Here is a 17,500-nt window from a genome sequence, read left to right on the forward strand (position 1 = left end):
ATACCTCCTTATGTAAATGATTACGCAACAATGAGCTAGCTCCAAGACGGGCTGCTGTGTGTGTGTGTGTGTGTGTGTGTGTGTGTGTGTGTGTGTCTGTGTGTGCTGGGAAGGAAGGGAATGTTGGCTGGCTGAAACACACACATGCAGACAAACACACACAAACACATGGAAAATAATGACATTTGGAGGCAGAAAAACAAACACAGAAAAACAACAACACGAAAAACACAACCGGACATTTAAGCACACAAAATAAAGACACAATAAAGACACACAGACAGGCAGACAAACACATACACACACACACACACAGACAGACAGCTAAATCTAAGGTCATTAATGTAAAACAGTTTAATCTTTTGGTTATTGTTGATTTCTCTTCATGTGGCCACATGTTTACGTACTTTAGACTCTGTGTGCGTTGCTCTGTGTGTGTGTTGCTCTGTGTGTGTCTTACTCTGTGTGCACATTACTTTGTGTGTGTGTGTGTGTGTGTGTGTGTGTTGCTCGTCCTCGGATCAATGAAGGTGAAACGCGTCGTTGCGCTTCGGCCGCTGCTTCGCTCTGAGATTACGGCTTCTTTGGGATCCAATGAAAATAAAAAAACATCTTGACAGGCTTTCAGTCTGATAACACTGCCTCGCCTCTGTGTGCGTGTGTGTGTTTCGTGTGTGTGTGTGTGTGTGGGTGTGTGTGTGTGTGTGTTCTTTAATATCGCAGCATTTATGAACATGAGACGCGTCAGTGCATATGCAAGTTTCTCTGGAAGCGAAATGCATCTGCAGTGTGTGTGTTTGAGAATATAGGTGTGTGTGTGTGTGTGTGTGTGTGTGTGTGTGTGTGTGTGTGTGTGTGTGTGTGTGTGTGTGTGTGTGTATAATGGCAAGCTCTATTTAGTTTTTTTGAGGGCTTTGGCCCTCATTACATGCATGAGGCAAATAGCAACTCGTGTGACCGTACATATATGTGTGTGTGTGTGTGTGTGTGTGTGTGTGTGTGTGTGTGTGTGTGTGTGTGTGTGTGTGTGTGTGTGTGTGTGTGTGAGAGAGATAGAGAGTGTGTGTGTGTGTGCATGTGTGTGTTCTGCTCCTGTGCTTTTGTAAGACAGATCAGAGTAAGCGTGTGGGAGTTGTTTTTAAAAAGCTCCCTTGAAAGATAAGAGACCAGAGAGAAAGGGAAAAAAAGATAAGGAGGGAGAGAGAGAGAGAGAGAGAGAGGGAGGGAGAGAGATAGAGAGAGAGAGAGGGAGAGAGAGAGAGAGAGAGAGAGAGAGAGAGAGAGAGAGAGAGAGAGAGAGAGAGAGAGAGAGAGAGAGAGAAGGAGAGTGAGATGAAGAAGAGATGAAAAAAGCAACCAAAAAGAAAGAGAGAGAGGTCACACAGAGAGAAGGTGGTAATTTTGTTTTGGATGATGTCATGAAATTAACAGACTCTACGTGTGTGTGTGTGTGTGTGTGTGTGTGTGTGTGTGTGTGTGTGTGTGTGTGTGTGTGTGTGTGTGTGTGTAAATTGCTTTTCACCTACTGGGGGATAAGGATGAGTCACTTTGTGTGTCCATAAACGCAACACTAAGCTCCTCCTACGACCTGATAGCAAGGTTTCTACACACACACACACACACACACACGCACGCGCACACACACGCGCACACAGGGTGTTCTTCATGTCATCATCATGGGGAACAGCACTCTGTTCATTCTCTAAACATCTACATCTCTCCAGCTGAATTAACCGCTTGTGTTAGAACTAGTTGACTTTGTGACTCGTACGGTTTTGTTTGTCGGGGTGTCGAATGAAAAAATAAAAGCGTTCATGGGGAACCGTAAACTTCAGAGCACGAGGTTTTCACACAGGCCGTCTGCGGCAAACCACCCAACTTCTTCCCCTCAAGGGATGATTTCATCAAATTTAATGGAATCAAATCTAATCTGTGATTTATTAAACCGTCGTCTGCTTTTTCAGAAGAACTTTCAGGGGAAAGTCCCGCCCCTCTTACTGTCAGTCAAAAACAACAAAAAAAAGCCCAGCGAGCTGCTCTGAATACAGACGAGGGGATAAGGAAACCACACACACACACACACACACACACACACACACACACACACACACACACACACACACACACACACACACACACACACACACACACACACAAATGAGAAAATGATGGGAGCAGACAGTCAAGTGTTTTCAGTTCTGTGAAACATATACCGGTCATGAATATTAACACAAACCAGTTGGCTGCTGAGAGAGAGAGAGAGAGAGAGAGAGAGAGAGAGAGAGAGATGCATGTATCTCTCTCACAGATGTGTGTATCTCACGCATGCACAAACACACATGCAAACACACAAACTAATCCTTTTATTGTGTGTCAAGAAACACAACTGTTTTCTTTCAACTCATTGACTTTAATGTTCTTCTGTCTTAATGCTTCAGCAATACCGCCTTCAGCAAATTGAATTGAGGGAGGGGGGAAAGGGAAGAGAGAGAGAGGGAGAGAGAGAGAGAGAGAGAGAGAGAGAGAGAGAGAGAGAGAGAGAGAGAGAGAGAGAGAGAGAGAGAGAGAGAGAGAGAGAGATAGTTTCAGGGAAAGAGTGTACAACCAATTAGCTTCAATAAACAGCTCTAAGTTGGTTCATTGTCAACACTCTTCAACAAGTGGAAATAAAACACACACACACACACACACACACACACGCACATGCACTGACACACTACAAGTACAGGTCAGCTCCATAAGGAACTGGTTTGTTTTTCTTTCCCAGTTTGATGAGACAGAACTGGACCGGCGCACAGCGCTGACATCCAGCTCTCGTAAAGATCAGCGCGCTGAACGCCGGCCGAGAGCCGGGACGCCTCACTGCCGCCGAGTGTGTGTGTGTGTGTGTGTGTGTGTGTGTGTGTGTGTGTTCTTTATTATTAAAATGTGTGGAGGCCGATAAAGCAACGCATTCTTTCGTGTGGTTTTGGGACGTCATGGTTTCAGTGGAATCGTATCGCGATGAAATCAAATGTTAAGATATCGTGAGACACAATTACATCGTCTGAATTTATACACAAACTAACTGTTATTTACTCAATAACTGAGTTGCAGCCAACTATTTTATCATATATATATATATATATATATATATATATATATATATATATATATATATATATATATATATACTGTATAATAATTCAGGAGTGAATGGATTTTCTCAGTAGTCTGCATGTGTTAGAATTGTGTTACTGTCGCTTTAAGAGTCAGTTCGGCCTCTTTGATCTTAGACAGCGGATACAACAGCTAAGTGTTTGCATTTTTACCCATTTTCTTGCTCCATTTAAAAAGTTTTTCACTTGTTATTCATGTTCATTTTGTCTTTCTTTACAAAAAAACAACAAAACAACACTTTCGCAATGTCTCAAAAAGCAATTTTTGAAGAATGTCTCCAGTCTCTTCCACACCGCGAGGCTCGCAGCTTATCAATGAAGCCGGCGGCACCAGCGGCATCGCACCGGTATCTGGACCGGAGGAGACTGATTGAACTGGTGCGTTTCATGACTCGGCAGTTTTCACCTCCCTAAGTTCCCTCAGTGTTTTAAGACGGACCAGCAGGGTTTCTAAGTTTCTCTCTCTGCACCCGCTGCGAGGCGTTGGGGGAGATGAAGTCATTTCTAATGGAAGACTTTGCTGAACACTCCAATAAATGGCTTTGGATCCAGAGAAGAAGAAAGAAAGAAAAGAAACCTTGACGCTCTCGAGAGGAAAAGAGCGGCAACCTGAGCGGCAACCTGAGGAGAGACGAGCAACGATCTGCTAATAATCTGTCGACGCTTTGATTCTTTTGATGCCGTCGACTGTTGTGATTCTTTTTCCTGTGATGCTTCAAATTTCAAAGACGCTGATCCACATCTGAACCACGGGGGAGGTGTGTGTGCGTATATATGTATGTGTGTGTGTGTGTGTGTATGTGTGTATGTGTGTGGGGCTGCAGCTGAACGCCTTTTAGAAGTACGAATATTAACATATCACTCATTATTTTTGCATTTTTTCTGGATTTGCTACAGGCCCGGGGGAGCGCAGGATGTTTACAATCCAAGTTTGAAACGGGGCCGATACGTGCTGTTGTTGTTATTGTTTGTGCGTTTGTCATTGTCTGTGCTTTTCCGCTTTTCTCTTCCTGTGACTGAGAGACGAGTTTCCTCTGGAGGGACCGTAAAGATAACCTTGGATGGGTTGTATTTTTTCTTCCTCATTTTAATCGCCGTCGTCGTGGGAAAACTCGGGTTTGAGTCGCTTGTAATTTAATTCAAACAACGAAAACCCTTCACATCCTTTCCCAGACAGTCACTTTCTCTTCACTCAACATTTACAGCTTCACAGCGTCGGGTTTCTCTTGACATCCTGAACATATTGTCAGCAGACGGCAAGATCACGGGTCTTTCAAAATGGCCAGCAGGGGGCGACTTGTCTTGTTGCATTAAGGTTCCCCCGACAGCCGAAACCAGCATCGGCTATCGGCTAACGGCTATCGGCTAACAGCTATCGGCTAACGGCGCTCACGTACTCGCAAAAAACTACTCCGATCTAAACAGCACCCTGACGCCGCTATGCCGGTGACACGCTTCCCTCTGATTGGTCGAGCCTCTTGAGCAGCCCCCGGTGCACGAGCGGGTTAAAACCCACCCTGTGGGCTTTTGGCAGCGAGCCAAAAGGAGGCGGGGCAACTGGGGCAGAGTAATGAGGCCTGTGGCAGCACGCACACGCACACATGGGAGGCATGAACACACACACTTCACATATGTACACAACAAGAGTGAGGGGCTGACCCAGACACACACACACACACACACACACACACACAGGCCTCCACCCTCTTCCTGCATTCCTCTCCTGTCTGACACACTTCCAGTAAGCCCAGCAGCACCACCAGCACCCTTTGCATGGTGTGTGCACTTTAGCCCTTTGCTGCTGTAATACTGCAAGTTTTAATATATCTTGTCTTATGTAGTTTTTCCACCAAAAATAACATCGTCAAGCTGTTAGTTTGATTTTCTTTATGTTAGAACTCGAGCCTCGATAAATTGCGATTAGCATTTATTTATCACTCATTGCTTAAATAAAAAAGTGAATCAACCAATTATTCCTTAACAAGTAAACAACAACAAGAGATGCTTCTAAACCGCCCCCGGAGGAAATGAAGGAGTTTCTCACAGCGGTGGAAACAAAGCATCCGCTCGAGCCTTAAAGACCCTCCTCGCTGTGTTGATGAGCTTTGTTTCAATTTCTTCTGGCTTCGAGTGGCTCCTCGGAGGGACGGTCCCTCTCGCTTCACTTCATGACCTGAAAGCTTCCATTAAAACACACATTCTCTGAGCTGCGAGAGTCCGTCCCTCTCTCTCTCTCTCTCTCTCTCTCTCTCTCTCTCTCTCTCTCTCTCTCTCTCTCTCTCTCTCTCTCTTCTATTCCCGGCTGATCGGCGGCCGCCGTGCCGCTCCACTCAGCCGCCTCATCTACCTGTTTGTTTGCTTATTCCCTCACTTCCTCCCCCGTCAGCATCACGCCACTCTGCCTCTTCTTCTGTCCCCCCTTCATCTCCTGAAATCCCTCTTCCTCCCCTCCATCCCACCCCCCCTGCTCTCTTTTGTTTCTCCTTCCTGCAGAGAGATATTATTAACTTGATAACGGGTATTTGTGAGGTACGATGATACTAATTTCTGCATTTGTTAAATAATCTGTACCAACATTTGTAAGCGACTGTGGCTGAATTAAACCATCATCTTAAGGGGCTTTTAAATAACTTTAAATATAGATATAAAAGTAAAAACCTACATAACGTCCTATACAACACCTCCTATGGCGTCCCCATCTTTACATATGTGCACTACATGTAAAGGTTGACCGCCGTCTGCATTTAATAAGTGAATAAATCTTCAGTCAGACTTCACATATTAACTTTATTTTCTCCTCCAACTCCTCAAGAAGTTGCCGTCATAAAATGATCAAGTCACCGCTTTCATCACATATGTTTCCTTTTAGCCTCACAGGAGTGAGGAGGCCTTTTTTATTCCCCCCCCCCACCCAAAAAAAAATAAAATATGAAGACACATGCTGCAGATTTTTCTGCTTAACAAGGAACCAAGTTCTGGTTCTGGTTCTGGCGCCTGCTGCTGCTTTTTATTTTGTGGGATTTTGCCAAAATCAAAAGATCAGCGGCTTGATAGGCAACGGGCTGAAATGTCCTCCCCGCTGTATGTCCGCTGTCAACATTCAAATCAGATGGCTGTTTGTTCAAGTCCCCGCAACAAAGTCATATTATTAGATGCACAAAAAAATCCACCCGTCTCTTCCCTTTTTCTTCTTCTATCTCTTCGTCCATCCATCTCAAGCTAAGGAGAAGGTTTGATGTGAGGCCCGGGCCTCTGCACTCCAGGCAGCAGTAAACAGTGTTTACCCTCCTGCAGGCGCTTGGGTCTAAAAGGCCGGCCGGGCTGCGAACACCTCCCTTGCGCGGCCGTTAAAGTCAACGGCCGCGTCGAGGGCGGCAACTGGTAAACTGATAACAAAGAGGGGTCATGCACGCACACACACACACACACTCCTATCTTTGAGCAACGCACTCGGATATCAGCGGCTGCACGAGTTGAGGCAAGTGATCCGGTACTGCACGCGCACAAACTAGTGCTACACACTTGTTGTTTAACACATTTTCACCCCTGATAATGCCAGACTGTGAACAACAACTCTGTGTTGAAATCAGCAGGAGAGCTGTTTACCAGCTAATAGCTAAAAGCTAATAACTAAAGGCTAATAGCTAACAGCTAATAACTAAAGGCTAATAGCTAACAGCTAATAACTAAAGGATAATAGCTAACAGCTAATAACTAAAGGATAATAGCTAACAGCTAATAACTAAAGGATAATAGCTAACAGCGTAGCCTGTTAGCTGTTAGCGGAGGCTCCATCCAGTTACATTCTGAAGCGTTCAAGCTCTTTTCAGAAAAGAAAATAGTATTAGGTGAAGGTTAAATCATAAGTTAATGTGCAATGTGTTAAAATGTGATCTGAAACATTTAGTTTTTGGCGAGAAACTTAACCAATTATTTAACCCTTATGTCCTTATGTTCAGGCAGCAGAACTGAAAGGATGAAAGACAAGAAGAGGAAGAAGCAAAGGTCACAATGTTAATCAAATTGAACGTGCGCGCGCACGCACGCACACACGCACACACGCACACACACACACACACACACACACACAGAGAGAGAGAGAGATCAGTGAAAGAGAGAAGGGGAACTCCACTATCTATCTACCATCTTCTCCTGTGTCTCACTCTCTCTCTCTCAGTATCTGTTTCACACACACACACACACACACACACACACACACACACACACACAGCCAAGTGAGGCTGGCAGATGGTAAATTGGTAAAAGGCGGACGCCGTGGTCCAGATGCTGCTGAACCCACAGTGCAGAAGGCAAAAGGCTTTGATCTGCCTCACCGCAGAGGAACTACTGGAGGAGGCGAGAGGATGCTAACTGCTCCTTTAAAGTGAAGAAAGTGAGCGAAGGGGAGTAAATGCATGCGTGTGTGTGTGTGTGTCTAAATAAAAGGGAGTATGTTATTGCGGTGGAGCGAGGGAGGAGGTGGATGGTGCTCCCATGTGAGATGTACGAGAGTCTCTCTGAGAATCCGCCAGAGGGATAACTCGCACACGTGCAAACAGATATCCCCAAAAAAACATACAGGAATAAATTGTGCGCACACGGCTCCAGGCTTTCCACACACACGGCTCTCTTCGGTCACATCCATGTGGCGAGCGACATGCGTAAACACACAAATACTCACAAAGCCGACCCACACCGAAGCCTGCAGTAAACACCGCCAGCGGCACACGCCACACATGCTGAGCTGAGGAAATGCTTCAACACACATAAACACGCACGCACACACACACACACACACACAGACACACACACACAGCAAGTTGTTTTTCTCCCAATGTAATTTAGGAAAAGCTGCATTCATTCATCAACTCAGACCAGCTCTGCTCTGTACGAGCATTGCCTCTTTCTGTCCAGCCTCATAATGATAGATATATATATATATATATATATATATATATATATATATATATATATATATATATATATATATATATATATATATATATATGTATTTGTCAGAGGCACTTAATAACAGAACCCTGGTTAAATAAAGGTTACATGCATCAAAGTCTGCCAACTGGATCTCCGGGTAGGGAGTGTGGAGTGGGCGCACGCCAACACATTTAGGTTCTGGCAGGCTGATTTGCTCCTAAACACACACACACACACACACACACAACTCAAAAAACTATTGTTCGGAGGTGAAATGTTTAAATTTCCCAGGTTCCAGTACTCCAAAGATTAAGCCCGGGATCTCCGGAGGTGAATGGGTTTTTTAGATGGAGTATGACTCACAGCCCGGCTCAGTTCTGGCCAACATGCGGGTTGGAGGGAGTCCGCCTGCCAGCTCTGACTCCTCTTGACATTTTCAGTGAGGTCGGCCAGCCAGCCGGTCAGTCAACAGCCAGGCGGCCGGCCCAGAAAACGTGGTCGGAGACGGACCGCTCAAGCAGCCATTGTGCTGTTTGGTTGGACGACGGCCATTAGTTGGAGAAGGAGGTTCACTCAGACAGCCAGATGTCAGTCAGGCGAACAAGGCGGCTTGTCTCCGCCGTGATTAATAAAGCTCCCCCCCACCCCCCGCATGCTGTGGTGATGAGAGGGTAGAGAACCACCCATTGACCCGTCACTCATCCATTCAGTCGGTCGGGTGGAAATGGCCGTCCTGCCAAGGCGAGCGGTCACCGTGGTCGCTTAAGCCAGCGAGAGGCGGGCGAGCCTGAAAAGTGCTAAACGACCGTCAGCCCGGCAGAGGAGGTCGGAAACATGTGCGCTCGGCCGATGGCGGTGCGACCGCATGCCGATCTCTTTTCTTTTCTCACCCGAGAGAAAAAAACGGTTCTCCCGATGAGATCGATGACTCGATCCGGCGGCAACGGCCTCCATTAGCGGCGGTGGAAGATGCACCCGGTGACTTGATGCACTCGTCCAGTAAATGAGAATGTATTATTATTATTATGTTGCATTACGCTTCCCCTCCAGCTTCAATCGGCGGTTTTATTAATAAAAAAAAAACTTCCCCCAGGAAAGAGATCAGAGGCTATTTCTCACTATAACATGTTATTAGTTCTGTCGTCTGGGGACCGACCAGATACGAGCGCAAGGGTCCAATTTGGCTCCTTAGTCCGTTCTTTTTAAGAAAAACAGTTCTCATATTCACTCGTGCGGCCAAAAGCAACCAAAATCAGCCTGTGGTTGAAAATAGACCCGTTGAACCCTCACAGCAATGTGGTGATGACTTAATGCGGGTGATTCTGGTCAGTAAGTCATCCATCCCTGATCCCTGATCCAGTCTGCTTCTGGTTCATCAAGGAATCCAGTGTGTGCTCATAAAGTCATCACACAGCTCTTCAAGAAGACATCTCGAGGCGGTCGGCCAATCAGACGGATCGCTTTCCCCCCTCGATCAGTTTGATCTCACGAAACACGGACAAATTTTGTATTCTTTCTTTTTCATTGTATGATACTTTAAGTGCCTTTAAGGCGTTTGAAATAAAACGATTTAGAGTCATTTCAAGACAAAACAGATGTTTTCTGTTCACACCACACTGTGGCGTTACTTCCGGTTTAACCCTTTCGGTTCAGTAACTTCTGTCAGTGAATCAGTTCTCATGTGAATCTCTGATGAGCAGTTTTACTTTTAAAGAAGGGTCAAGTTAAATAAAAGCGCAACACAGTAAGAGTTTAAAGTTAGAGAAATGGTAAAACACACTCGTTATCCCGACAGTCAATCCACAGTGAGAATGTGGGTTTAGCACCTTTAACACCTTGTACGCGTCTCCAAACAACGACATCATACAAAAGGTGACGCCTCTGTTTTCTCCTCCTGCGGTCTTTTCAAAATAAACCTCCCTCTTGCAGGAAACAACTCAGTTGGGTTTAAGTAAGAATACTTAGAAGTTACATGATTCATAAATCGTTGGCAGAAGGTTCCTGGCTGAAAGATTGCGGTTTATCCGTCACATGGTCGATGTGTTGTTGTTGTGTGTCACCCGTTCGTCCCTCTAACCGAGAGCCACAACCGCGTGGAAGCCATTAGTCCGGGTGCACCACCTGACCCGGCACGCGGCGAGGCCGCCGCCGTTTTGGAAAGAGCAGATGAATCTCGGAGGGGGGATTTCCAGATGTTGTTGTGGACACACCGATACAAATGTGTGTACGTAGAATGCATCCCAGCAAGGGGAGACTCCTCTGGTTGTATAGAAGTCCACGCTTCATCTGTTAGGGCTGCATTCTCTCTACTGACCACCAAGGGGACTCTGGTTGTATAGAAGTCTCGCAAAAATGACTCTACTCCTCTCCTCTTACAAGGTCATTGACACCAGCGCTTTGTCCCATTTGGAAGTTGTCCATGTTTCTGCCTTCCAACTTGAGCCCTTTCAGTGTGTTTTCAGTTCAAGAGAGCAAACTCTAACATGTTTGTCTCATTCAGGGTTTGGCTCCGGCCGAGATGCCGAAATAATGGTTTCAAAAACCCAATGGGTGACGTCACGGTGACTCGAGTCCCCTTCTTGCCCACAGTTTGAGCACAAGCCAAACCAAACTCATAATTCAACAGAAACCAACAAACGTGGCCTCGTTTGCCTCGGCGTGCCAGAGCATCTTCATCCTCTCTGTGTTCATACCTTCCCATAGATATTGTCGACTGAATCCTTTGCATAACTTCCTCACGTGCCAAACACAAGTTTTACATTTCATCGCCGCTGCCGGGAAACCCGACCTGCAGATATTCCACCGCTGGGGAGCACAAGATGCCTGAACATCCCGCGAGCATCAACCAACCAATCGAATGCCTCTGTATATGTAAAGTCTGTAACACTATGCACGATGACCGAGCGGTTAAGCCGCACAAAAGTGCAAAAATGTAGCCGTGGAGCTTTTGCCGCTGCAGTACATGAACCCCTGTGGTGAGGAGACAGACGCTCCCACGCGGCCGCGTCGCTCTACAGAAAGCCAACGTGTTCGGCCAAACCACAAACAACGGGGTTCGCATTCACCGACTCGGCCACCGGTTCGGTTTGGTGGGGGTGGGGGGGAATAAAGAGATAAATAAAAGCAACCGCTATCTAATTTTCTTTCATTTTTGTGCAGATCTCTTTGTGTGTGTGTGTGTGTGTGTGTGTGTGTGTGTGTGTGTGCATGCACGTGTAATTATTTCCCTCTCCGGCTCGCCGTTGTCATCGGGGACCGAGGCTGTCGAGTCGCTGCCAAGGCCCCATTCACTGTCTGCACATAGCCGGTGTTACGCAACGGCTAATTACCTCCACTCAGCCCGACAAAACCGTGAAGAGGGAGAGGAGAGAGAGAGAGAGAGAGAGAGAGAGAGAGAGAGAGAGAGAGAGAGAGAGAGAGAGAGAGAGAGAGAGAGAGAGAGAGAAGGAGAGGAGTGAGTGATGAAATAAAATAGACAGAGGGGGAGGAGGGACGGCCAGAGGAAAGTCAGAAGGGGGAAAAGAGAGAACTTGTAAAGAGATGAGAGGCAGTGGGTGGAGAAAGAGTTTAGAGAAACATGAGAGAGAGAGAAATAGACAGAGGAGGATAATGAGAGGTAGAACGCAAAGAACAGTGGGAGGAGAAAGAAAGGAGAGCTGACTCTCCTGCAGTGTTTTGGTCCGGAGGAGAGGCAGAAGGAAAAAAAGACATCAAACCATAATGACCTCTTCGAGAGAAAGAGAGAGAGAGAGAGAGAGAGAGAGAGAGAGAGAGAGAGAGAGAGAGAGAGAGAGAGAGAGAGAGAGATGTAGGAGGGAGAGTGTTGTCAAAGCCAGACAGGGCCCGCAGCCCTTTTCCTCTCCAACAATTTTTGGAGATGATGTCATCATTCATAAAAAAAAATCACAAAAAAAAGAAAAGAAAAATGTGTCTGCGCCTCCGGCTAAAATAGAGCAAAAGTAAGAGAGAAAGGTGGGAGTGATGAAGACCCACAGCACAGAGAGAGAGAGAGAGAGAGAGAGAGAGAGAGAGAGAGAGAGAGAGAGAGAGAGAGAGAGAGAGAGAGAGAGAGAAACAGAAGACTTGGATCGAGACAAAAAATGGCTAAAAGAAAACCAACATGACATAACTGGAGAGAGGAAGAGGGCAGGAGAGGAAAACTACCTGGAATTCAACTTCTAGCCCTCACTCTACTCTGATTCGTGGGTTCAACTCGCAGTCGAAGATCCTTTAAGGATCAACAACTAGATATAACATATTGATTATTGAGCTTTTACAGGTGCTGGGATATAGATTGCATCTAAGCCACCGGGCTACTACCTGTTTCCAGGGTTGGTGCTAAGCTAAGCTAACCGCCTGCTGGCTGCAGCCTCAATGTCAACACATTTGAGATATATGGGTATCATCACTGGTATCAAGCAGCTGTGCACTTGTATCACTCACTTGTGTGTTCCTTGCTCTGCAAAACCTCATTGTCAGCTTTATCATGTATTACTTGCCACAAAAAAAGGTTTTAAGCATAAAATAGAACATGTTATTAATCTTTTTAAGGCCAGAAAGCAAACATTTAGATTCACAATATGTGATCAGTTTATTTAAATTATGCCTATTTGGTCATTTTTAAGTCATTGTTTTTGTATAATAATTATATTAATCAAATAAATCAAAAACCACATAATTGGATAGCTAAATTGCCAGTCAGCTAGCTGCTGGCTGTCTCTACTTACTGGCTCTCTAGTAGCTAGCGCTGTACTAGCGAGCTCTCTACTAGCAAACTCTCTACTAGCTAGCTCGCTACTAGCAAACTCTCTACTAGCTAGCTCTCTACTAGCTAGCTCTCTACTAGCAAACTCTCTACCAGCTAGCTCTCTACTAGCTAGCTCTCTACTAGCTAACTCTCTACTACCTAGCTCTCTACTAGCTAACTGCTGGTTGGTTGAAGATGAACTAAAATTTCAAACTGGTACTCGTCTAACTTGTCGAGCTCATTTCTTGCTTGGAGGCCGTTTTTATCCCAAAAACTGGAAAGCCTTCACTTCCTGTGTGGGGATAAAGGGTCCTACCCGCTAGCATCCTGTCCGACTACGGGGGCTAGCTGGTGATTTTCAGGGGAGGAGAAGAAACGAAAAGTAGTGGCTTCAAGATGACAGACGACAAGAAAAAAGACGATCAAATGGAAGTCGCAGTGATCCCTCTCCGCCTCCCTCTATCCGTCACCCGGTCCATCTCAGCATCACTGGATGTCACTTCATCACCCTATTGCATGCGAGATAATGTATTAGCCTCCATTCATCCATCTCTCCTTATCTATCTCTGCCACGGCTCCTTCTCTCCCAATCTGCTCATCTATCTCTCTGCCTTCAGGCTCTTCAATCTGTTCCTCCGAACTGTTTATGTCAGATGAGATATTAACCTATTAGATAATGCAAACAGAGAGGGGCGACACATTTATCCATTGAGATCTCAGAATCATGAAGATAATCCGGATGTTCTTTAGTGGTTTCTTTATTAACTTTGTCTTCTGCCCTCATAAAGACTTTGAGGGAAGCCTTCATCATTCCATCTTTGTCATAGACAGTATATAAAAAGTGGATGTGGACGACTTGTAGCCATTCTTGCATTTTAAATTAACATCGTGCTGTATTGAAGAAAACCTGAAACTAGGGATTTGAGACATGAACTCATGCTAACGACATTTACTGAGGGAATAAATCAAGAGAGAAGTAGAGTCATTCTTATGGTCAGTAGAGAGAATGCAGACTTCTATACAACCAGAGACGTCGCCCCCTGGTGGTCAGGAGAGAGAATGCAGCTTTAACACATGACGCATGTACTTCTATACAACCAGAGGAGTCCTCCCCTGCTGGCCGATGCAGCAACACTTACGGGTTGGTCTTTTTGGTTTTTCGATGACTTGCTCTTGCAAGTCAAACTGCTAATGAAAGCCAACGAGTAATTTCAGGTTTTCTAGTTCCCTCATTAGGTTTGTCTTTTTATTGAGCAACACTAAATTTGGTTTACCTTTTGTTTATTCTCGGTTACTGGATACGACAGGCTTCTCTTTTCCTTCATACATGCGGCGAGAGTAGCTATTAAGCACGGCAAAACAGCTTTTTAAGACACAATCAAACCAGAACCAAATGACTTTTTAATGTGTTTTAACTTGCTGAGTCTTTTCCTCTTTGGTCCTTGAATTGAGTGAAAAACAAGACAAGATGCCTCTAAGGACCGAAAGGCCTTGAACTGAATGAAAGAGGTGGAAAACATTTACCGCGGCATTACTCAGCCTTGTTCAGCAGTTTTTTTTTGTCTGTTTAAAATGCAACCAAATATGTCACTTTGCTATGAAATCTGAGTTGACGAAGCTTTTACTTTACTTGTCTTTTTTTGCTGAGATCGAGCTTCCTCTGCGTCTGGTTTTCTGCAAGATTTGACCAAATCTCACATGACCGGATAATTTCTTTGTCTCCCAAACAGAATATGGGCGTGTATGTGTGTGTACATATATGTGTGTGTGTGTGTGTGTGTGTGTGTGTGTGTGTGGCCTCCCAGTGTGACATGTCTGTCTGACAGGCATTACCAGGCAGTCTGAGCATTTTCATTAGTTCCTAGAACGCCAAACAAACCACACGGGTATGTGAAGCAGCTGCAGTTGTACTGGAGAGAGAGAGAGAGAGAGAGAGAGAGAGAGAGAGAGAGAGAGAGAGAGAGAGAGAGAGAGAGAGAGAGAGAGAGAGAGAGAGAGCCCACCCCAATCTACAGTATGAGTGAATTTAAGTGGGTCGAAGTGCACATCTGCACACATCTGTCTACCAGCTTGCTTCTGTGTGTGTGTGTGTGTGTGTGTGTGTGTGTGTGTGTTTGTGTGTGTGTGTGTGTGTGTTCATGTTTCCCTCCCTGCACGTGCATCCAATCCCAAAGTGTTCCAATTAAGCGAGAGATTGTTGATTTCTGCATGTGTCCCATGCAGAAACATAAAAACTTCACACAACGTGTGATGCATGTGATGCTAAAGTGTAGCCACAATGTTTTCATTGCAATTCAATGGCCTTCTTTGTCTGAACATTTCCAAAATGTTGATGAATGTCCAACAGCTGCGTGTCTTTAAAAAAAACAACACATGTTTTTAGTGGATAATCTCTTCAATAAAACATTTCCCTCCGCTATCGCAGCACAAGCTCTTTTTTTTTTATCACATTCCTCACACAACAATTTCACCAAACTCGTGACGGTGACTGGAATCTCGCATTTCCACAAACCCATCCACAATATGGCGACGGTCCAAAACAACTAATAGTCGATGCAAACAAAAAGTTGAAATGGCATAACCCCTTTTTCCAAGATCCCTGTGACGGTGGGAGCGCTGCCAGCGTGTTCAGACGCTGACACGAGGCCTCTGCAGCCATAAGGGCCGAACGGGGCCGTCGTTGGATCTCAGTGGAAACGGATCCTACCTGACCACGGGCTCCGGTATGGCCTCCAGGCTGGCGGGGACCTGCACCCCCTTCTCCCACTCTTGCCTCCACGGGTCCGAGAGCACGTAGAAGTCGTCCGGGCCGAGCTGGGCCGAGTCCGGGAGCTTCATGGCCGTGATGAAGTCGGTACGGAACACCTGCGAGGAGAGAGGAAGGAAGGAAGGAAGGAAAGAAGAAGGAAGCTAGGTCAAATGGTCAAAAACAGAGGAGATATGTGCAAAAAAAATCTGCTTTTTAACGCCTTTAGAGGAAAAGATAAACGGTGAAGGAACTTGTACTTGTAGAGCGCTTTTCTAGTCTTTTCTAGTCGAACCATTCAAAGCGCTTTAACACTTCCTGTCATGGTTTGCCCTCTAACATCCGTCAGAGAGTAGCATGCCCATCGGGGCAAGCTCACATCCACACACCGTCGGCGTTGATACGAGAGCACGTAGGGGGTTAAGTGCAGTCGACATGGACGACTTGAGGCGCCTCCGTTTGAAGGACGGCACCCGCTCCACCACCGAGCCAGCGGCGGGAGAGATGGTTGGTTCTCAGATTACTCCAGAAAAGAATCATTCTTGATTAAAAGAAAATAAACCGTAAAGTCAGTTCAGCTCCAACACATAAATCTTCCGTGGCCTCGGAGCGACGCGTTTGCATTTGTGCCCCGAGTGCCGCTCGACACCGAACAGTCGGAGAGCAACACAAGAGCAGGTGAGGAAGACGAGGGGCAGATGCTGAAAGGCGTTGAGTAGCGTTTGTCTAGAAAAGCCTCAATCTCTCAAAGTGCAGCCGGCTGCATCTCCGGCGGGCGTTTAATGCTCCCCTGGATGCCGGAGTGGTTTTCCTGCTGCAGCTTTTCTTGTAAATGTGAGGTGTTACTTTTGGGTGCAAAGACATATGAGGGTTTTTTTTTATCGTGAGAGGGAAGGATGTCTCCTTTCACTACAGTGTTTCCTCTCTCCTCAGAAGTTTTCTCCTTGTGCCGCTCAGCAGGTGGTCTCCACGTTTCCCTCGCTTACATCTCATTCCTTACATTTCTTACATTTCTTCCCTCAAGATGCGAGGAAAAGATCAATGAGAGCCTCCCGCTGACAAAGGAAGTAGAGAGAGATGAGAGAGGAAGAAGAAGAGAACGAGGAAGGCAGTGTTGTCGTGAAGGCCACCAAGTAAGAACCAAAAGCCAGAGTCTATATGGAGCCCAGTACTGGAGATGTGCAACATGCAAACTATAAACACAGTCAACAGATCTACTCCAATTGTATGGCCATGTGTGCATGTACAGTATTAACGTACCTATATATATATATATATATATATATATATATATATATATATATATATACAATGATTAAAATGTGAGGTGAGCTTGTGTGTGATGCAGTGTTTTTAAGACCTGAGGGAGCGTGTGTATTCAAGCAGACACAATTATTCTCACATTTAATGTGAACACACACTCACAACACACACACAGACACACACACACACACACACACACACACACACACACACACACACACAGTCTGCTCTAACAGTGTCCTGAAGCATTGATAATATCAGTGATATAGTCAAGGACATCAGCCAAAAAAACACACACACACACACACACACACACACAAGAAAACACACACACGGCAGACACAAATCAACCGTTTGACTCATTTCTAAGCCTCCTTATGCCCTGCTGTGTTGCTTGTCTCCTCCATCCTACTCCCTCGGTCCCTCCATTAACCCCTCCTCCATCCTTTCCTTACTCATGTACTTTTTTTTAACTTGCTTTATTTTGACCAGAGTAGAAACAGAGAGGATAAAACAAATGAAAGGGAAAACGAAGAGGGCTCGCTTACCAGCCAACCAACAAACCAACCAGCCAGCTAACCAACAAACAATCTAACCGACTAACCCAGCCAACTAACCAGCTAACCAACCATCCAGCTAACCAATCAACCAGCC

General features: G+C 45.7%; 1 protein-coding gene across 3 annotated transcripts in view; it reads right to left on the minus strand.

The window, feature by feature from the left end:
* Positions 1-17,500, minus strand: part of jade2 (jade family PHD finger 2) — a 115,735-nt gene that overhangs the window by 62,308 nt on the left and 35,927 nt on the right. For all 3 annotated transcript variants that reach the window (XM_068600416.1, XM_068600415.1, XM_068600414.1), the window contains exon 4: positions 15,545-15,702. In XM_068600416.1, the coding sequence (XP_068456517.1) occupies positions 15,545-15,702 (158 nt within the window). The remainder of the gene's footprint in view (positions 1-15,544; positions 15,703-17,500) is intronic.

The sequence above is a fragment of the Clinocottus analis genome, unplaced genomic scaffold (genome assembly GCF_023055335.1).
Source record: "Clinocottus analis isolate CAN_PGR_092001 unplaced genomic scaffold, fCliAna1.0.p SCAF_5, whole genome shotgun sequence".
Taxonomy (NCBI): domain Eukaryota; kingdom Metazoa; phylum Chordata; class Actinopteri; order Perciformes; family Cottidae; genus Clinocottus; species Clinocottus analis.